At 50.2% G+C, this 19,417-nt stretch overlaps 1 protein-coding gene across 1 annotated transcript in view; it reads right to left on the bottom strand.

Annotated features, from left to right (window-relative positions):
* FRMPD1 (FERM and PDZ domain containing 1) overlaps positions 1 to 19,417 on the bottom strand; it is a 67,443-nt gene that overhangs the window by 12,573 nt on the left and 35,453 nt on the right. Inside the window, exons 3-11 of the mRNA XM_084628430.1 lie at positions 16,094 to 16,251; positions 13,860 to 13,962; positions 12,433 to 12,478; positions 9,193 to 9,300; positions 5,559 to 5,654; positions 4,438 to 4,563; positions 2,305 to 2,424; positions 1,379 to 1,515; positions 277 to 403 (exon numbers count right to left, since the gene is read on the bottom strand). Coding sequence (XP_084484556.1) covers positions 277 to 403; positions 1,379 to 1,515; positions 2,305 to 2,424; positions 4,438 to 4,563; positions 5,559 to 5,654; positions 9,193 to 9,300; positions 12,433 to 12,478; positions 13,860 to 13,962; positions 16,094 to 16,251 — 1,021 coding nt within the window. The remainder of the gene's footprint in view (positions 1 to 276; positions 404 to 1,378; positions 1,516 to 2,304; positions 2,425 to 4,437; positions 4,564 to 5,558; positions 5,655 to 9,192; positions 9,301 to 12,432; positions 12,479 to 13,859; positions 13,963 to 16,093; positions 16,252 to 19,417) is intronic.

Raw genomic sequence — 19,417 nt, 5'->3', positions numbered from 1 at the left:
CTATACCTGCAGAAGCAGCGCACAAGCAATGCTAATGCTGGGAGAAATAGCTGTACCAAAGGAGAGGGGACAGAGAGAAGAGTAAAGAGAGGTGCAATGCAGCCCCCATGAAAACAAAATAAAATGCAGTAGCAAGGCTGTGAGGACCCCAGCTGGAGAAGGCTGGTGTAGAACATGGTGCTAAAACCATCTCGGCTCAGTCCCACTGAGGCTGGGCTCAGTGGCCGAGCCGGCTGGCTTTCATTGAGCGATCTCACACACATGCATAGGTTCTACCTTTTGTCTTGGGTCCAGTAAGATTTGGTTCCTCTTCATGTGAAAGCTGATGGCTTTCTTGATGTCTTTGCCTTTCATGTTTCGGAGTAAAGTTGGAGATATAAAGTTTTCTATTCCCCAGTCCTTCCTGCCATGAAGACAGAGCAGATGGGTATAGCTCCAAGAGAAATTACGGGTTGTTGCACAAATTCCTGGGTGAGTTTTCTCTGGCCTGTGTCATACAGGAGGTCAGGCTAGGTGATTATAATGGTCCCTTCTGGCCGCAACCTATGGACTGAGGATTCCATTTGTAAAGTGCGCTTGGCTTTGCTTAAAAGAGGATAATATTTTGGTGACTTTTGGGTTAATGGTTCCCGCCAGTCTAAGATTATAGGCCAGTTGTTCCCATGGAGAATTTTTCCAATGTAATAAGTATTACTTGCTAATTAAGCCCATCAGGGAGCTTTCTGTTGACGTGTCTGTCTATTCCTTTATTCGTTGGGGCATGGCGTATCTGACTATAAAGACTAATTCAGTGGCAGAGGTGAACACATAGCCCAGCTGGGGCTGCAGGTATTAGGCTACAAACGTCCGAACAACCCATGCAATAAGGAGCCGCACAGCGTGTCTGCCTGGGAAGGGGAGATGCGCGCTATAGATTTGCTGGGGGCCATTCCTGGGCAGTTGTAAAGGATACGGCCTTCGGCCACTGCACTCAGAACTCCCAACAAACACGCCTGCAACAGGCAGCCTTGATTTAAATAAAATCCTGCCCAGTGCAACAATAACTACCTAACACATTACAGGTGCTGCTGTAGAGACAGAGCTCAGCCCAGCCTCCGGCTGACATTTCGAGCCAGTACGCCATGTGGGCGGTTTAGAAGGGAGATAGGAGAGGGCTGGTTTTGTGCAGCCGTCTCAACCTGCTGCTCCTCTCTCTCTAAAAGGATTCGCGTAACTAATATATAGACTCAGCATTAATGGATAAGGACAGAGCACGATCCAATCTACTACCACCGCCCTGACCGAGCCATCTTCCATTTCTCTGGTGCCTATCACAGCCACAGCACAAAAGATATATGGGACTTGGGTCAGCTAGAACGGCAGAGGACTTTCCACTTACTCTATATATTTGAAAGACACTTTCTGCGGCTGGGCGCAAGCATAGATCCGCTCTTGTATATGCAGTGCGGCCAGGCGCAGGGCCACGCTGCACTTCATTTCGACAGCAAATCGCTCCTGGAGCACATCGCTGCAGCTCTGGAAGGGACACAGCCAGGTTAACACACGCAGGCAGCACGGCAGAGAGGAAGAAGCCCAAATGACCCGCTGTTTGTTATAGAACCTTCAGCAGCACGTGCCACGTGCCAAAGGAATGACTTTGCTTGGGCACCCCCTTTTGCCTGGCTCAACCATTTTTGATCCATATGTGAAAGGCGCCACAGGTGCTGACTTCCCCGCTTTCCCCTGGGTGCTCAATGCCCCCTCTGCCCCGTCCCCACTCCACCCCTTCCCACTCCTGCCCCAAAGTCCCCGCCCCAACGCCACCCCCTCCCTGCCCCCTATTCCAACTCCTTCCCCAAATCCCTGCCCTGGCCCCACCTCCTCCCCTGAGCGTGCCAGGTTCCCGCTCCTCCTGCTCCCTCCCAGCGCGCTGCTAAACAGCTGTTTGGCAGCGGCTGGGGGGGGGGAACCACTGGGAGGTAGGCGGAGGAGCGGGGACACGGCGCGCTCGGGTTGGGGGGAAAAGAGGAGGGGGGGGAGGAGAGCTTGGATGCCAGTGGGTGCAGAGCACCCACTAAATTTTTCCCCATGGGTGCTCCAGCCCTGGAGCACCCATGGAGTCGGCACCTATGAAGGGCATAAGTAATTAACAAATCAAGGCTCAGATTAGGAATCACTAAGCCACTCAGAGCCAGATAATATCCACTCAGCTTTTGGCCCCAGTTTAACAACACTGATTTAAATATCACATTTTAATCCTAAATGGGAGGCAAGGCCTTAGGACGGAAAGAGTTATCAATACAGTATCGGATGTTCTGTTTTCACCTGCAAATAAAGGTATTCAAAGGTAACTGGATCTTCTTGTAGGAGGTCCAATGGATCCTTCGGAATAAAGCAGATTCTGAAGAGACACCGGTAATCATGGGAATCTTTCCTTTGGACCACCTGGAACGAACAAAATAAAATAGTGTCAAACAATAGAAGCTCTGCGAATTCCAGCAGGTGCAATGAATTTGCACAGGGCAGCCCTTCACACGCTGCAGAACAAAAATCACGCGGCGTCTGGTTTGGGGGCAAGTGGGCCATTTTTTCTAGTGACAAGGAGGCATGAGTGACTCTTTGAGAGGGAAGCAATGTGAGAATTAAAGTCAGATGAAGTGGACGCTACTTCCTTTGCAGAACTTCATTAAAGACTCCACAATCTCCCAGAAAAGCCAGGAAGATGATTGATTTGTACTGGGCTATGCCCAGAGGCCCTGTTGGGCCTGGTGCTGCACAGAGAGAGGCTCTGCCCCATCAAGGTTATAGTGTAATTGGGATCCAGGTACAACAGGGGTACAACTAGACCAAATCCAGTCACACTATTTTAGCTGGGATGACAACAACAAGTTGGGGCAAAGGACCTGCACCCCGGTCTCAATGTCATAAATATAAATCTTTTGTGAATACGTAATGCTACAAACCCTACACCAGAGACTGATCACATGACCCTACTAGGACAACAGAGGAAAGCATTTAAAAAAAAAAAAGACAGAAGATTGAAGTGCTGTTTGTCCTACCGAAATGTCAGTTAAACCTTCTGAAAGTCGCTGGATTATACTAGCATATTTTATTTTGGATAAATCCAGAACTGGCTCATCAACTGGATGGAAAGAGAAGTTCCCAAAGAGACACATGCCTGGTATTTAGTAATGGGACCTTAACGAGTGAGCCTCAACATCTTGCACCTGTCTCACTGACTGGTGAGATGTCAGGGAGTGAGGAAGGGCTGCTCAGAGTCTTAGCTCAAAGTTAGGAACATAAAAGTACCCAGGAAATAAAGACAAGAATGAGAAATGTTAGGGGTGGGATTTGCAAATAGCACTCAGGGTTGGCCTAACTCTGCCGAGGCAAAACTCCCATGGACTTCAAAGGGGAGCCCAGCCAGGCCGCCCCTCGCCGACTGCTTTGGAAAACCCCAGCCTTGATTTCTTTTTATATAGTCCCAGATCAGAGGTGCCCTTTTCTGGAGGACCATTTAAGGAGCAGGAATTGGCCACAGCTGGAGAGGAGACACTGGACAGGGCAGGCCAGCGGTCAGAGGTGGTCAAGGGAATCCTCTTTCTAGATGCCCAGCTGGTGGGTCTTGGTCACATGCCCAGGGTCAAGATGATCACTGGGCCTGGGGTCGAGGAGGAATTTTCCGCCAGGTCAGATTAGCAGGGACCTTGGGGGCTTTTCACCTCCCTCTGCAGCAAGCACCATGGGCCACTTGCTGGGATCAGCTGGGCATGCCACACACAATGCATTCCCTGCCATTGCTAGCGCTTGGCCTCTCCTCTTCTCTGCCTGGGGCACGTGATGGTTTAGTCGCCTGGAGCCTGAAATGCTTTAGTCTAACTGAAGCTTTTGGGCTCAATTTAGGGGGATCTTGGTGACACTTAACAGCCTGTGATATGCAGGGGTTCAGATTAGATGGCCTCATTGCTATGAAACGAGGACAACAGGAAGAAGCGTCGGCAAAACAAGCCGGCCACGAGCGCTACCGTCTGCAGGAAGGGAGCGAGGCGCTACGAACGTTTATGCTCTCGGTTCCGTCACAGAGCAGGAAGGCCAGGCTGCAGCGCCGTCACTAGCCAGTGTACGTGGGACAGGCAGAGCTAGGACGGCGGCGTCTCTGGGGAGGCACAGCCGCTCAGAATCCCCCCTTTGATGCGGGAGCTCGTGATCGGGTCTCGCACTCAGCTACTGAGCTCCCCCTTCCCACCAAGTCCCCATCCTGCCACCCAACACTCCCTCCTCCATCCCCGTTTACTCTGCACTTTACTCCCTCCTCAATCCCCCTTTATTCTGGGTGTCCATGGAGATGCGCCCAGGAAAATGCCAGCAGCTGGGCAAGGGCTCTTTTCTAAGCGGGTTGCAGGACAAACGCTGCCTTGCTCAGACAGGCACGGCAGGAGCTCTGCAGGCAGCACTGACCTGCTCAATGAGCTCGTCCTCATGCAGCAAGTAGAGCTTAGAAATGTTGTACTGTTCTTCCAAGGCCAGGGCGAAGTGCTCAATGCTCTGGATGGAGAGCTTCTCTTTCAAGGTGAGGGTTATGTCCTGCCAATGAAAGACACAAGGGACAATCCGATTTCAGGCGTTTTGAACACAATGGTCGGGCATCGCTAGGATGCTTAACGGGATTGGATGTTAACAAAGAGGCTCTAGGTTCCAGTTCTGCAAGGTAATCATGGACTTTTCAGCTGGAAGGGCTGCATTTGATATCAGAGACACACTCTTCCCAGGAGCTCCCTCACTCTTCCCGCACACTCCCTCCCCCTTCCTGGGCACTTCCTCCCCCTTCCCGGGCACAGTGGTGACGGTTTTCCCACAACCCATTATAGAGAAGATGGGGCAACAGGCTCATTTTACTACCACTGTTTGGATACTTCCTTTGACAGGCTCTTCGGGATCCTGGCATCTTCGCCAGCTCTTCAAGTCTAAGTTCTTGTGGTACCCGATCCAGGCCATTAACCCTGTCTCTTCTCTCGCTCCAAGATTCCTCATTAGTTCCTTCTGGACTTCTCGTTTCCTGACCCCTCTATACCTCCCAGACCCCTTCGCCTCTGCCCTTCCAGTCAGGCCGAGTTCAGCAACCCGCCTTCGGCTGAGGGGAGCGAGCAATACCCCTGCTGCTCAGTGGAGGACGGGATGAACTGCAGTTGGTCTCCCCTGCTTATCGCTCCATTGCCCCGCTGAAGGCGAAGTCCCAGGGTGTTCCCAGGCCTGCAGATCTTCCATACCCGCTGCATCACTAGACCTTATCATAAGCAATTTTAAAAGGTAACGGCTTCATTTGCCAACGGCGGAGCCCCTGCAGCTCCATGTCAATCTGGGTGTTGAGCTGCTCCAAAAAAATAGAGGGCTGTAAAAGCCCAGAGCCTATTGCCGTTCTCCACTCCCTGCCCCCCAAATCCGGTGAGCTTTGTATCTACCCATCTGGGGTCCACATTCACTAGATCGTCTCGGACAATCAATTCCTGGTATATTTCTACCTTTTGTGAAGTAGCAGAGATTAAATGGCGGAATAAAAGTAACCACACAAGCCACAATACCTTCACTGTCGTGGTGGTGTCAAATTTGAAAGCCTTCGTCTGTCCATTTTCCAAATATACCTTGAGAACATTCGGCACGCACAGAAGAGCATTCCCCTGCACAACAAAACAAGCTGGGAGCTCAAGTGTCACAGCACAGCAAGGCAAGGGTTTTTGGTATTCTGGGACTGACTCAAGGGCTCATCTTTAGTAATGCAACACATACAGATTTAAATGCAAAACTTTCTCCGCCTTTAAACAAAGCCCCATTCACGACATATTAGCATTATGTCCTGCTATGAGACAGAGGACAAAGAAGAGGCATCAAGTGACAAATTCACCCCTGATAAAAATCCCACTCAACTCAGCAGGTCCCACCAAAAATGAATTTGGTCCAGTTCCTATTGGGGGACCCAAGAATGATTATTTATTACAGAGAAAGGTAACACATTTATGCTGTTGTAATCAAGCCAAGTTCTGTTGGTCTCACATTAGTAGCCTCAAGAGACCAGACCCTTAGCTGGGTAAATCGGACCCACTAGGTTACATTTCTCCATTGATTTCAGTGAAACGATGCCAGTTTATACCAGATGAGGATCTAACCCAATGTGTCCGGTGAGGCTACTGGCATAAATAAGATGTTGCTGTTGTTTTGTAACATCAGCTCAAAAGTCATCTTGGAATCTCTATACAGAGCTTAGGGACAAATTAAAAACCACACATTGTTGCTGATGCTACATTCAACATAGGTAATGATTATGTTCCAGTCGACAATTATCGTAGGCTGTCTTTCTGCTAGTTCAGCCAAGTTGATAATTTTGCTCTTTCTTGGCAGGATCTTGTAGACTATTTAAAAATTAATTCTAAAAATGTAGGCCCAGCTCCTCAGTTGGCATAAACATTGCTCCATTGACTACAACGGCACGACACCGATTTACAGCAAATTAGGATTGGTCTACAGCTTCCAAGTATCTCTAAAACATCTAATGATGTTCAGCCTGGCATGACCTGTCCCCCACACAGAGCTCTGCTCTGAGGATATAACCCAGATCTACCCTGGAAAATGAAGGCTTGAAAGCTTTTGGTCTCATCAATAATTCCTGCTCTAGAACTGGAGTTTCAGATTTCAGCGGCATTAGGGAGCGTTTGGGCTATTTCCAAATGAGGTTTAGCTCAGTTAGCAACGTTCCATTAAGAGGACAACGGTACTGTTCCTGAAGCAGAAGGCTATGCAGTTGTTGGAATTACACTAACCATTATGGATGCTATGCTCTTTCAGCCCAGTTTCTATCTGAAAGGGGTGGCAGCTTTTGGAAACATGACATGATTTCCCTTTAACAGCCAGGAACGGCTCCCCAAGTGTTGCAGCTTGGTATCCTTTTCTGCCACATTTCCCTGGCCTGAGCTGCAGACAGACGGAGATACAGACATGCTGCACACTCTGTATGTATCAAGTTGCCTGAAATTGTACAGTTACTGTATGTTGTTGTACGACTGAGCTACCCAAGTGCATTTCATATTGCAATCCAGGATAGGACAACTGGATACTTCTTGTAAGCAGTGTCAGGATGAGCTCCACCCTGACATCTGGTGGTGAGGTGTGGCAAGTTGTGGAAAAGAACTTCAGGGGCAGATCTCATTTGCATAGGCACACCCACCACACCTAGAATGAGACCATAGCTGCCCAAATGGTCACTTTGGCCGCTGTGGGATCCCCAGTGTCTCTGTTATTGGGGCAGGAAGAATAAATTGTTATTACCCTGATTATGGGAACTGTGCTTGGAACTGTACGTGGCCTTTTGTTACGATGGAGGGATTCACCATCATCTAAGTAGCACTCGCTAGGCAAGGGTCATGGGTTCCAAAACTGTGTGAATGGAGAGAGGCTGGGGACAAGTATTAATACTTGGTGGCATGGGCCCCTTGGTGAGGGCCTTACATGCTGATTGTACTTCCTCCTCTCTCCACTGTGGAATATCAGAGCTAATTTTGATTTCATTAGAAGTCTAGTTATAGGCTGCTGAGCTCACTTTGGGCTGACAGTGCACCAGCACTGGGGCTCCCCTACTATAAGCTGAATTCACCTAAGAGCTGAAATCACTGAGTGTTGTGTTAAGTAGTGGGGGAGCCTGAAGATATATTGTGGAGCAGTTTGCGGGACGGCTGGTGAAGCAGTTCGACGCGGAGCAGTGTGTGGATGGCAGGAGCTGCTTGTGGGCCGTGGAGCTGAGTGAAGGAGTTCGTGGGGCGGCTGGCGGAGCGGAGCGCAGCTGAGCGAAGGAGTTCGTGGGGCGGCTGGCGGAGCGGAGCGCAGCTGAGCGAAGGAGTTCGTGGGGCGGCTGGTGGAGCGGAGTGCAGCTGCGCGAAGGAGTTTTGTGGGGCGGCTGGCGGAGCGGAGCGCCGCTATGGAGCTATGGGGCGGTCAGCTTCAGATCACGTAAGGTGCCTCTTACCCCCGTCCCATTTCCACCCAGGTTGGGAGGTAAAGCTCCGCCGATAAACTTTCGAACTCTGGGGCTGCCCTGACCAGGGACAGAGACTTTTGGGGCATTGGACTTTTGGGGTTGCTGGACTCAAGAACCAAAGGGAAAAGGGCATGCCCCAATTTGCCTGGGGTGGGGTTGTTTTTGCTCATGGGTTGTGTTATGAATCCGGTTGGTGGTGTTTCCCCAACATAATGCCACATTGTTTCTCTCTGTTATTAAAAGACTTTTGCTACACTCAGACTATGTGCTTGCGAGAGGGGAAGTATTGCCTCTTGGAGGCGCCCAGCGGGGGTGGTATATATTTGTCCCAGGTCACTGGGTGGGGGCTCGAGCCGGTTTGCATTGTGTTATTGGAATGGAACCCCTAGATATTGAACCCGGCCCTTGTTGCTGCCAACTCTGACGGGCAGAAGGGTTACATTCTGTAAATGAGAGATCAGGAAGGCAGACGTCGGAGACCAGTATCTTAGGACTGGTCCACACTGGGAACTTACTTCAGCATAGCTACACGTGCCTCGGGGGTGTGAAAAATCCACCCCCCTGAGAGATGTAGCTATACAGCCCTAACCCCAGTGTAGACAGCGCTAGGTGGATGGAAGAATTCTTCCACTGACCGACCTACTGCCTCTGGGAGATGTGGATCACGTAGGCCGATGGGAGACCCTCTCCTATAGGCGGAGGTAGCATCGACACTGAAGCCCTAGGCTGCTGTAGCAGTCTAAACATAGACATGCCCTGAGGCAAGTTACAGCAGAGAAACAAAGCACAATTCAGTTACATCAGGTCACTTAACACACCTTTAAGGAAACATATGATGCCAAATTCAATAGACAATACAACTCATTAAACTTGATTGCCATGGGAACCGGAGGAGGTACCGAGGTTACCTCCTCAGCATGGGAGAACCGTTTCCAGTGCATTCAAGGTAGCAACATATAGCCACGTGAATCCTGGGCCTTTCCTTGGCCACTCGCTGTGTAGACAAACGACCAAACACAACAAAGGGAGTGCCAGGTCGAACGAGCTCACTCTATTCTGTAATTCAGCAGCATCTGCGCCATCCTAACTGCGTTTAATGGTATTGCTCATTTAGCTCAATATAGTTCAAGCCGGTCAGCATTGCCACTGAGCAGGCTCTTGTGAACGATTTCATACAGCACCGCACTGACCTGAGTGTGTCCATTCACCAGCACCTCCTCGGCAAACCGCACTTTGACGGGGTTGGTTTTCAGCCGCGCCCTTTTCTCGGCCGTAAGAAATGACGATTTAGGGCCACCCTGAAAAACACCAGCACTGCATTTGTAATGTGACCTGCCGTGCTGAACGGGAGAACAAGACATGTGCGGGAGGTCTCCATGACCTGAAACGGTGGTTCGCAGTCCTTTGGGGAACCCGGGCCAGACTAACCAGCGGAAAGACCCAGGGGTGCCAGCCACTGCCTGCCGACTCCCATGTCACTAGGCATGCTGCACCCTGCAATTGACTTTGGGCTGCCCCCTAATCCAGGCTCACCCTGCGGGGCATCCAGTGTCTCCCACCGAGGTGCATCCTTAAAGCCCTGGTGCCTGGAAGAGGGGTTTTATAAGCCTAGTGTTACTGGCACACTTAGAGGTGACTGGCCACCACTGATCTAGAAAGGTTTTGTCAAAGGTGTCACATGACCGCAAAGGTGTCCTGTTACTCGACAACAGCCAATCAGCAGACTGTAGATTTACATGGGTGTTTACATATTTGCATACATTTAGGAACACACCCCCAGCAGTGCCTACGTTTCCATGTTCAAGATACTCTATAGCCAAGCCCCAGGGCGAGGCGATTGTTTATGCTTATGGAAAGCCTAGAGAGCTTGTTAGGTGCCACATATGATCTCTGATAAACAATTAACTTGCAGGCTGAATCACCAGTACTGACCTTATTTGCTTTCACATGGTAACAATTCCTAAGAAGACTGGGGTGTGTAGAAGGGCGGGGGGAGCGGGGGGCTGTTAGCATCCCCCTAACCGATCTGATCTGGCACAGCACTCTCTCAGGGTGCTGCTGTGTTCCTGTGAGACTCCCACTACATGGAAGTGCTTTACAGAATGATCTTGTTTATTGGAGAAAAGCTATTCACAGTTAGGGGAGAAAAGTCTCTTCTCCAAGCGAACACAGTACAGGTCCCATTGGGATAGAGAATTATAGCGCCCTGCCAGGGAACGAGAACAGACACACTGCAGGGTGCATTTGTGGAGCCCCATCACTGAGCCATCACTTCTAGCATGCCTAGAGCAGGCGAAAGACGAGGCCCCAGCAGAGCTGTTACGTAGCTGGTGATGGGGGGCAGTACCTCTCCGCTCAGTAGGCAGCAGGGCTTTTAGGGGCAAGTGCCTGCCCCAACTAGCCAAGGCTGATCTTGGGTATTTGCAGGAGTCCTTAAAGTGACCTACAAAGGAAAAAACAAAAACAGGTTTGTGCCTGAGTTGCGTCTTTATGATGCATGAAGGCCTGCGCGACTTTCCTGTCCCTTTCTCCGCACCTCTCTCATTCAAAAGGCATTTTTTCCTCTTTGCTTGGTTTCACAAGTTAAGCGCTAAGGTCTTGTCTGCCTCACTTTTCTTGCAAGATGCCACAGCCAGTCAAAGCCCTGGAAGGATTTTAACACCCCACACAGGGGAAGCCAGATTAACGGAGAGGGGAGTGACTGTGTACTCAACCTGCTTAAAGCTGTGTTAATGCCTGTGTAATTCAACCACCTGAGAAACACTTGGGAGAAAAAAGTCTGTTAAAAGACTCCGTCCCCGTCACATCTTCAGGAGAGGCCTGAGAAACCTCCCATTCTGAGTCCGAGCACTCTCGTGACTCCTCCAGCAAATCCGGGGAAAAGGAGACCTGACATTCTTTATACTCCTAAGATTTTTTTTAAAAACGTAACTCCCGCCTCCCCCAACGCTTCAGGCCGTCTTCATACATCACAGGAAGCCACAGAAGGCACAATCCCAATTTTGTCCTTGCTTTGCAGCTCTGCTTTAGCACACCTGTCAATCCGTTCGGATAAACACATCCTGGGAGGCATTCCGGCCTTTCCAGATTTCCTCATCATAAACGAATCAGCAAAAAGCGCTAAGGTTTTAACAGAACACTTCAGGTCTCTTCCTAAGGCCTCGGTACATACACAGCTTCAACCTTAATGGAAGGAGGACACAGTGAGTGAGAGCCAACTTCCTGATTCGGGGGGAAGGAGCGAGTCACAGAACCACCCAGTGGGAGGGGAAAACAAGGTAGGAGGTTTAGCAGCTGAAAGCAGCGAGATCTGAGATTGGCCAGACAACCAACGGCAACATACACTTCTGGAATTCACCTTTCCAAGGAGACGTCTCCTTAGGCGGCGATGGACGATCACACAGAGCCCAGACAGCAAGGACGAACCCTTAAATTGAACCAATAGGTTCAAAAAAGCAGCTTGACCACCGCAAGAGCTTTAAAGTAGCATTCGGTGACCCGGCCACAGGGTCCCCCTACGGAGCTCCCTAATTGCACAGCTGAGCACTCGCTGTAGAGGACAGCAGGACCTCCCCTGGCTACCAGGGACTGGGACATAGCAAGAAGAAGTGATCAAGTCCCAGGGAGATCTGAGTTTAGGCTTATCCCAGGTGTTAAAAAAAAAATAATAATCAGGCTCTTCTCAGAAGTGCCAGGATCTTCAGACAGAGGTTTTTCTCTGCCCGTTGGATGCAGGGAGATCTCGAGACCTCGGCAGCCTTTGCTGGTTCAGGAACATTATTGTGAGTGCACAAGTGCTGGCCTGCTATTCAAGACAACAAACACGGCCCCAGCTCCTAACTCCAGGACAAGCACGTGGAGCATCAGTTCTAAGGCACGCCCGTGTCCCCTGCACCAACTCTCTCCAACACACGTCTCCGTGGCTCTTGGGGGCCTGCAGCATCCCACCCCCACAAATCCATGCGACTCCCCAGTGCATGTTAACGTTGCCCTGGGACCCCCGTCACCTGCGTGGGAGCTCTGGGGCAGTCTCTAGGCAGAGAGCCCATGACGTCACAGCCCCGTTGCCAAGGAGCCAGGAAGTCGGACTGCGGGGCCTCAGGGATGGGGGAGGATCCCCCGACACTGCCTCCAAACAGAAGAATTGTGAGGCAATGCTGCTGGAAAAATTCACCAAGGGCAGCGCCAGGCCCCAGAGAGATGCGTGTACAACTGTGTGCATTGGAATGAGTAACAGCTCCTTTACAGCTTCTGATGTACCACTCAACATTACACACCCAGCCTTGCTGTGCTCTGAAACGGGCCAGTCATTCTCGAGGGGCCCCTGCACAGTCTCCCACTTGTGGGCCCAGCCCTGTTACCCATCCTAGGTTTAATGTCCTGTCGCAAAGGAGCAGTTCTAGCGAAAGGGTTAGAGAAATGCAATTTACCGAAGTGCATCGCAGAACAGTAAGGAGGAGCGAGTCTTCGGGTTCCCTGTAACAGACAAATACAATTAGCCGAGCGTAGCAGTAAACACAATGTTGCCTTCTGACTAAGAACCAATTCCAGTAATGTAATAGCATACGCTGCCCCCCCCCGGGGTGCTTCTGTTTTACCAGCTCTTGGGGGGAGCACACGCTTGGCAATGGTCACAGAGAAGGCTGATGGGGTTTCCACTCTGTTCCACCGAGCACAAGCTACCTTAAATAGAAAGATGTTTTCGCTGCTAGGAGTAGAGCTGGTTGACAAATGTTGGGTGGAAGACTTTTCCGTCGGATCAGAAGATGGAATTTCGCCAAAACTGAAATGCATCAACTTTGCAATCCTGGGAATGCGTCAACTTTGACAAACCTGTAACTTTCTCATTTCCTTGTGACAATTCAGAAACATTCCGTTTCAGGAAGGTAAGAACATTTCATCTCGACTTTGTTTTGATCAATTTCATTTGAACTTTGATTTATATTAAATCGAATCTATCACATATGCATTCAGTATAGTAAATTATATTTAATATTTTACATATTATAAAGTTTGGACATTATCAAAATGAAACATTTCTATGGTCCGGAATCAATGTTTTGGGGAATTTTTGTTCCATGGGAAAGGTCAGCTCTTTGTTTCAATTTGGAACTATTTTTCACCCCTCCCCACAAATGTCGATTTCTCAGGGAATGGAAATTCTGTTTTCCGACCAGCTCTGTTGAGGAGTTTGTGTTAACATTAGCTGGCATACCAGGGACATTTACCATTAACGGGGTTTTTAAAATCAAGCGTGTAACCCACGCCCGCTCAGTGTGGAGCCCTGTCCCCCTTCGTGGCGGCTGGGCCACAGGGAAAGGTTGATGAGCCTGTTTTACAGCCTTGGCTAATGTAACCGGTCCTCCAGCGCGGGCAGCAGCAGCTCATATTTTTAGAGCCAGAGGCCCCATGTTCAATCTCTGAAGCCAACGAGCCACCCAGGCAGGAGCACCAAGCAGTTTCCACAGCCAAAGGCAACTGTGACTGCGCAGGAGGCCGGGGGGGTACCTTAACACATTCCAACTTCACAGACTGATGGTGTGACTGCATGAAGCAGAACAAGGCTCGGGGTGGGGCACTCAGCACTATCATAACCCACATAACATGAGAGAGAGATTCGCAGGAAACAAGAGTGTTTCTCTTGCACATCTGTGTTCAGACTCTCAGAGAAAACAGCCCACACTTGGGTCTGATGCACTCGCTATGAAACAACCAGTGGAATTTCCACTGTGAAAAGCCAGGACTGCAACTGCAATTGCCAGGCAGCCCCGGGATTGGAATTCTAGAACTTTGCTCTTAAATCTTCATCCACCCTTTTAGTTTCCAGGAGTGGCCAGTACCATCCACACGATCCTACCTCAACAGGTCAGCTGCCTGCTCAATAGAAACGTCCTCCACAGCTTTGTTGTTTATCATGAGGATATGATCGCCGGGCAGCAGCTTCCCATCGGCTGTGCTTCCTAGCGGAGATCAGCAGCAGGTCAGCTACTTGCTCAAAACAGCTTCCCTATGGCTTTTGCAGATCACAGCTGTAGGCACTGCTACTCAGTGAAGCATCTATATTTGGTTTTCCAGCCCCAGATGGTGAGAACAAACTCTCTCTCCATCCCTCCCACAGCTGAAGACTTATGCTCCTGACTGGGTTGAGTGGTGACTCAAAACTGAGTCACCACTCAACCCAGTCAGTAGCCCCAACTACAGTTAACAGCCAGAGTTAATAACCCTAGTAAACAATTCACAATGGTCCCTTCTGGTCTCAGAGTCTATGACTGGTCGCTGAAATCAAAGGGCAGAATCCAAGGCCCACTGAGGTCAGCAGCACAGCTCCCAGTGACTTCCGGGGGCTTTGGCTCAGGCCCAGAACGTGCGTGTGCATTGTACAGGAACCAGGGGAAGAGAGCTAACGTGGGTTGGTGCTGTTGGTAGGGAAGGGTGGGTGGGGCAGGAGAGAGGTCACCCAAGGAAATGGGTGGCAAAGAAGGGATTGGAGGTGTGGCATGGATTTGTGAGGGCAAGGCAGGGAGGCAGAGATGGGGTACAGGCAGAGGAGGGGAATGCAGATGGAGGGGGGAGGAGATGAGGCAGGGGTAAGTGTCATGGAGCGGCACAGCCTGGGGCATGATCAACGAGGTGGAGAGGAACGAATGCTATTAGAACAAACCCAGCCTGGTACCACTGGTGCCAAACCCAGCTCAGCTCTGCGCCCAGGGCGGTTGGACACCAGGCTCCATGAAAGCTGGGACTATGTCCCTGTGTGGCGTCCTCTGGCTTCAGGGGGGATGCTAAGGGTAGGGGCTCACTCACCCTTCCCAGCCTTGGCTGCTCCTGGCCGAGGCCTCTGGAGAAGGGGGACTCAAGGTGACAGTGACTCCAACACCCGACTTTGCTCAGTTGGACAAGCTACCCAGCCCCTGACAAAGGCTGATCCAGCACCCATGGGTCCTTCCAGCCCTGGGAGACCGTGCCTGGGATGAATGCCAGCAGGAGAAGGAGCAGGGCTGGGCTGGGGAAAACGGCGGAGGGAAGCGTTAGTGAAAAGCGGTGTTGCCGCGACAAGGCCCTTCCCCATGAACACCGGACCAGAGCAGGAAGGGTGGGAGAGGTGAAAGAAAGGACAAAGAGGGACATTCCACTGATTCACCCTCAAAGCAAACCCAGCAGGACCCAGTCTGTTTAGTTTTAAGAAGTATTTCTTACGATTGTACATGATTCACAGTTAAACTTAGGAGAACTCCAAGCTTGCTAAAGTCTGCAGTGCACCAAATAACCTTAACTCTGCCTTCTGATGACACCACACAAGGGCCACAGAATTACGACTACAGCATGTGTGTGTTTGTGGGCCCATATTAGATGAAACAGTTTTAAAGACACTGTTTGTTTCCCCCTCAGGATGGCCCTCCAGGGCAAAATTAAAGCTATGTGGGTGCCGCAACTGTGTACTTCCATCCCTTAACAAGCACAGATTTCTTTTAAGTTTTGCTTTAACTCTGAATTCATTATGCCTGTGGTTTAGGATAATTATAGTACCCTGTCAGTGAATCTGCTTTAAAGTGCTGATGGTTTAAGGTGAGAAATTGCTAATTCAGCCAGTCCAAGCAGCGGATTAGCAGAACATGCTCCTGAGTCGCTGGTTTGAAGGGGGGAGAGGCCTCTCTTCACAGCAGCAGACCGTTCCGCACTAAGCTCTGCCAAGGGGCAGAGGGTTTGGTGTGCGGGTGCTGGGTAGCGTTAGTGGTGTCTCAGAGACGGGTCAGACTGGATAATCTGGTTGTCCCTCCTGGCCTTAAACTCTCTGACTCTAGGAAGCATGGGGCTACACATTCCGGAGCTCTCCTGGGAACACCGCTTCTACCGCCATTATAAAGAGAGAAAGGCTCGAGCCAAAGCCCGCTAAGTCCTGGAAAAATTCAGATCCAGATCCAAGCTTCTCATCTCAGGCCAGTTCCTTGCTAGAAATGGACATAACCCGATCAGCCTTACTTGGGGGTGCGTCAGCGTGGAATCCTGCCAGCTGTTCATGGCCCCCAGGCAGCTTCCCCCAGGCACTTATGCAGGGGGGCCAGGAGGGGAAGGGGAGAGGACGATTCCTACCTGCAGCAACTGATGTGATAGCAAGAGGTGGGTTTGGTGAAATCTCAAAGCCATAGTGACCGAGAAGCAAATCCTTGTGTACGGTGACTGTGAGCTTCACCCGCGTTACTGGCTGATTAAGGCCGTCAGATGGGACATCCACTACTGAAGATCTGCCCCTGAGCATTTGGATAGGGGGAAAGAAAAGGCTGAGGATTAGCAGACATTGACGCAGTGATGATTTCTATGAGGACATGGAACCCTGTCCATGCGGTTACCGCAGCTTTTTTAAAGGGCGGTGGGGCTTTCACAAATATTGAACCGGTACAAGACGAATTGAAAATAAAAGTCTGCGTTGCTCTGTCCACACATCATCAACCAGACTGAGAATAATGGCCCCCCACCAAAGCAGAAGCAGCCCTGTCTCAGACTGGCTCACATCTCTCCTCCAAGGAAAGCCCAAGAAAACAGACTTGCCCAGTAGCCCATCCTACCCCTTGCTAGATCCATCTCCCTGTCAGATCAGGCTTTGTGGCTGATCACACAGCAGTGTCCTACAGAGAGAGGGGAGGCAACCATGTCTCAAACCGCGTAGGGCTATACAGGACAAAGACAACATCTGAAACTCCACCACCCCGAATCCAGCTGGAGCCAGTGTAGACTGAGTGCTGGTGCGACATGCTCTCGCCACAAAGCATCGCTTACACTAAGTGGATTCACATTCCGAAGATGTGTTAGGCCAGGTCAACACTACAAACTTCTCCAGCATACCTGCGTCTGGTGTGATGCCTGCCTGACAGAGCTATGCTGGCAGGAGCCCCAGGGTACACACCGTTATAAAGAGAAACCTCCTGCTGGTACAGCTTATTTTGTTCAGGGAACTGGTATAAACTAGACTGGCAAAAGAACACCTTTGCTGGCATAAGCTGCTTCTCCGCTAGGAAGTACAGCTCCACTGGCAAACTCTCTCTTGTGTAGACAAAGCCCCAACCTTAAAAAGGCTTGGAGGGGTGCCCCATGCAGGATGCACCACCAAAGCCTGGTCTGTGGGTGACCAAGGTGTGCATACGGGTAGCAAAGTCCACATCCAAACCCAAAGGGTGCACACTCCTCACTAAGGAGAGACAGAAACAACAATGAGGCCTTGGCCACAGCCTCCACCCAAGCACCCAGGAGTAAGTAGGGACCTAGCACAGAGTTAAGGGCAAAGCTGAGTCACATGCCACAGGTGCTCTGACCTCTCCTGGAGTAGCTTTGCCCACTTTGCCAGTGTTGCTGGTCTGATCTGGGATGAGCCCTGGCCAGCCGGCCAGCCCACAGCTCCGTCACTGGCAAGGGTGTTTCTACACGCTAGCTGGCTCTGATGAGATGGAGACAGTGAACGGGCTGACATCAGCATACCGATCAAACCACAGCTCCTATCACCTCGCCAGCCTTCCTAGCACCCACAGGCACATGCAGAACATGGAGTTGAGGAGTGAGCCCTCAAGACAAACCAACAACCTTCTGGGACCTCTTGCAAAATTGGAATGGGGCTACTCAAGACTGACTCCTCCTAGCCCTGCTGGCACTGCAGATGTGCTAGTGAAGCTTCATGCCTGGAAGGCACTGATGGATCTCAGACAGTCTGTCGGGAAAGCTGCTCCTCATCCATTGCCAGGAGATCAGAGGTGTGACACTACACCCCATATTCATCATAGTGGTACGATTATGACATAATTATGATGCATTTTGTACAAGATGTGTCATGTGGAAAAGTTATGATTTGCTGAATATGATTATCCTATTTGTATGCATGTATCATTTTGGTATCTGAAGTTATGAATATTGTCTATGTATCTGTATTTCAAATGTGCCTACTCTAGGTAACACCCAAAACTAGCCTATCCAGTACAACAATGAAGAAGCTGAACCGTGCTGATGGCCCATCAGTAGGGTCCTATCAAATTCACAGCCATGAAAAACACGTCACAGACCATGAAATCTGGTCTTCTACCGTGAAATCTGGTCTTTTGTCTGCTTTTACCCTACGCTATACAGATTTAATGGAGGAGACCAGTATTTTTCTAACTGGGGGGCCTGACCCAAAAGGGAGTTGCAGGGGGGTCACCAGGTTATTTTAGGGGGGTCATGGTATTGACACCCTTACTTCTGTGCTGCCTTCAGAGCTGGGTGGCTGGAGAGCGGTGGCTGTTGGCCGGGTGCCCAGGTCTGAAGGCAGCGCCCTGCAAGCAGCAGCGCAGAAGCAAGGGTGGCAATACCAGACCATACCACCCTTATTTCTGCGGTGTGGCCTTCCGACCTGGGCAGCCAGACAGTGGTGACTTGAGGGCCCAGCTCTGCAGACAGCAGTGTAGAAATAAGGGTAGCCGTAACTGCATCCCCCCCTACAATAACCTCATGCCCCCCCCCTTGTTGGGTCAGGACCCCCACAATTACAACACTGTGAAATTTCAGATTTAAATATCTGAAATCATGAATTTTACGATTTTTAAAATCCTATGGCTGTGAAACTGACCCAAATGGACCATGAATTTGGTAGGGCCCTATCTATCAGCAAAGACAATGGACCATGGAACAGATTTGTCTTCCTGTGAATGTTTCAGCCAGCCTATGGGTAATGACTGCTATGACTCAGCAAGGCATGCAAGGGCATGTGACCAGACCACATGACACTGAACTCCATTTTGATACCTGTATTTTTCCCACAAACTGGACTGGGAACTGAGCTTGGAACAAAGGGGTCCCGCCCTATGGAAAAGCTATATAAGGTGGGGAGTGACACCATCTCTTGGCCTCACTCCCCACACAAGACGACTCCTGGAAACACTTGAGGAACAAAGACTGAATTGGGGGAAGTGCTGGTCCCAGGCTAAAGGGATTTCTAGCCTGTGTATGGAAACTTGGTGAGCTGCTTGTATCATCCGTTAGGGTGAGAAATTGCTAATTCAAACGCTATCTAGTATGTTAGTCTTAGTTTGCATTTTTGTTTATTTGCGAGGTAATCTGCTTTGATCTGTTTTCTATCACTTAAAATCTATCTTCCTGTAGTTAATAAACTTGTTTTATGTTTTATATTAACCAGTGTGTTTTGAATGAAGTGTCTGGGAAAATCTCAGCTCTGAAAACAAAAGGCTGTTGCAGATCTTCCCCACATCAAGGGAAAAGTGAACTATATTAATGAGCTTGCATTGTACAAATCCCTGTGCAGTGTAAGACGGAATAATACTGGGTTTATACTTCAGCAAGGCTGGGGAGCTGGGAAATTGGTTATTGTCTTCTGTCTGTCCTTGAGTGGCCTAGGTGAAGTACTCAGGTAGCTCAGTTGAGTGTGTGGTGGCACCT

Source organism: Lepidochelys olivacea (assembly GCF_965140295.1).
Source record: "Lepidochelys olivacea isolate rLepOli2 genome assembly, chromosome: 5".
Classification (NCBI taxonomy): domain Eukaryota; kingdom Metazoa; phylum Chordata; order Testudines; family Cheloniidae; genus Lepidochelys; species Lepidochelys olivacea.
The sequence above is the reverse complement of the archived record's forward strand: the minus strand, read 5'-3'. Positions and strand labels throughout refer to the sequence as shown.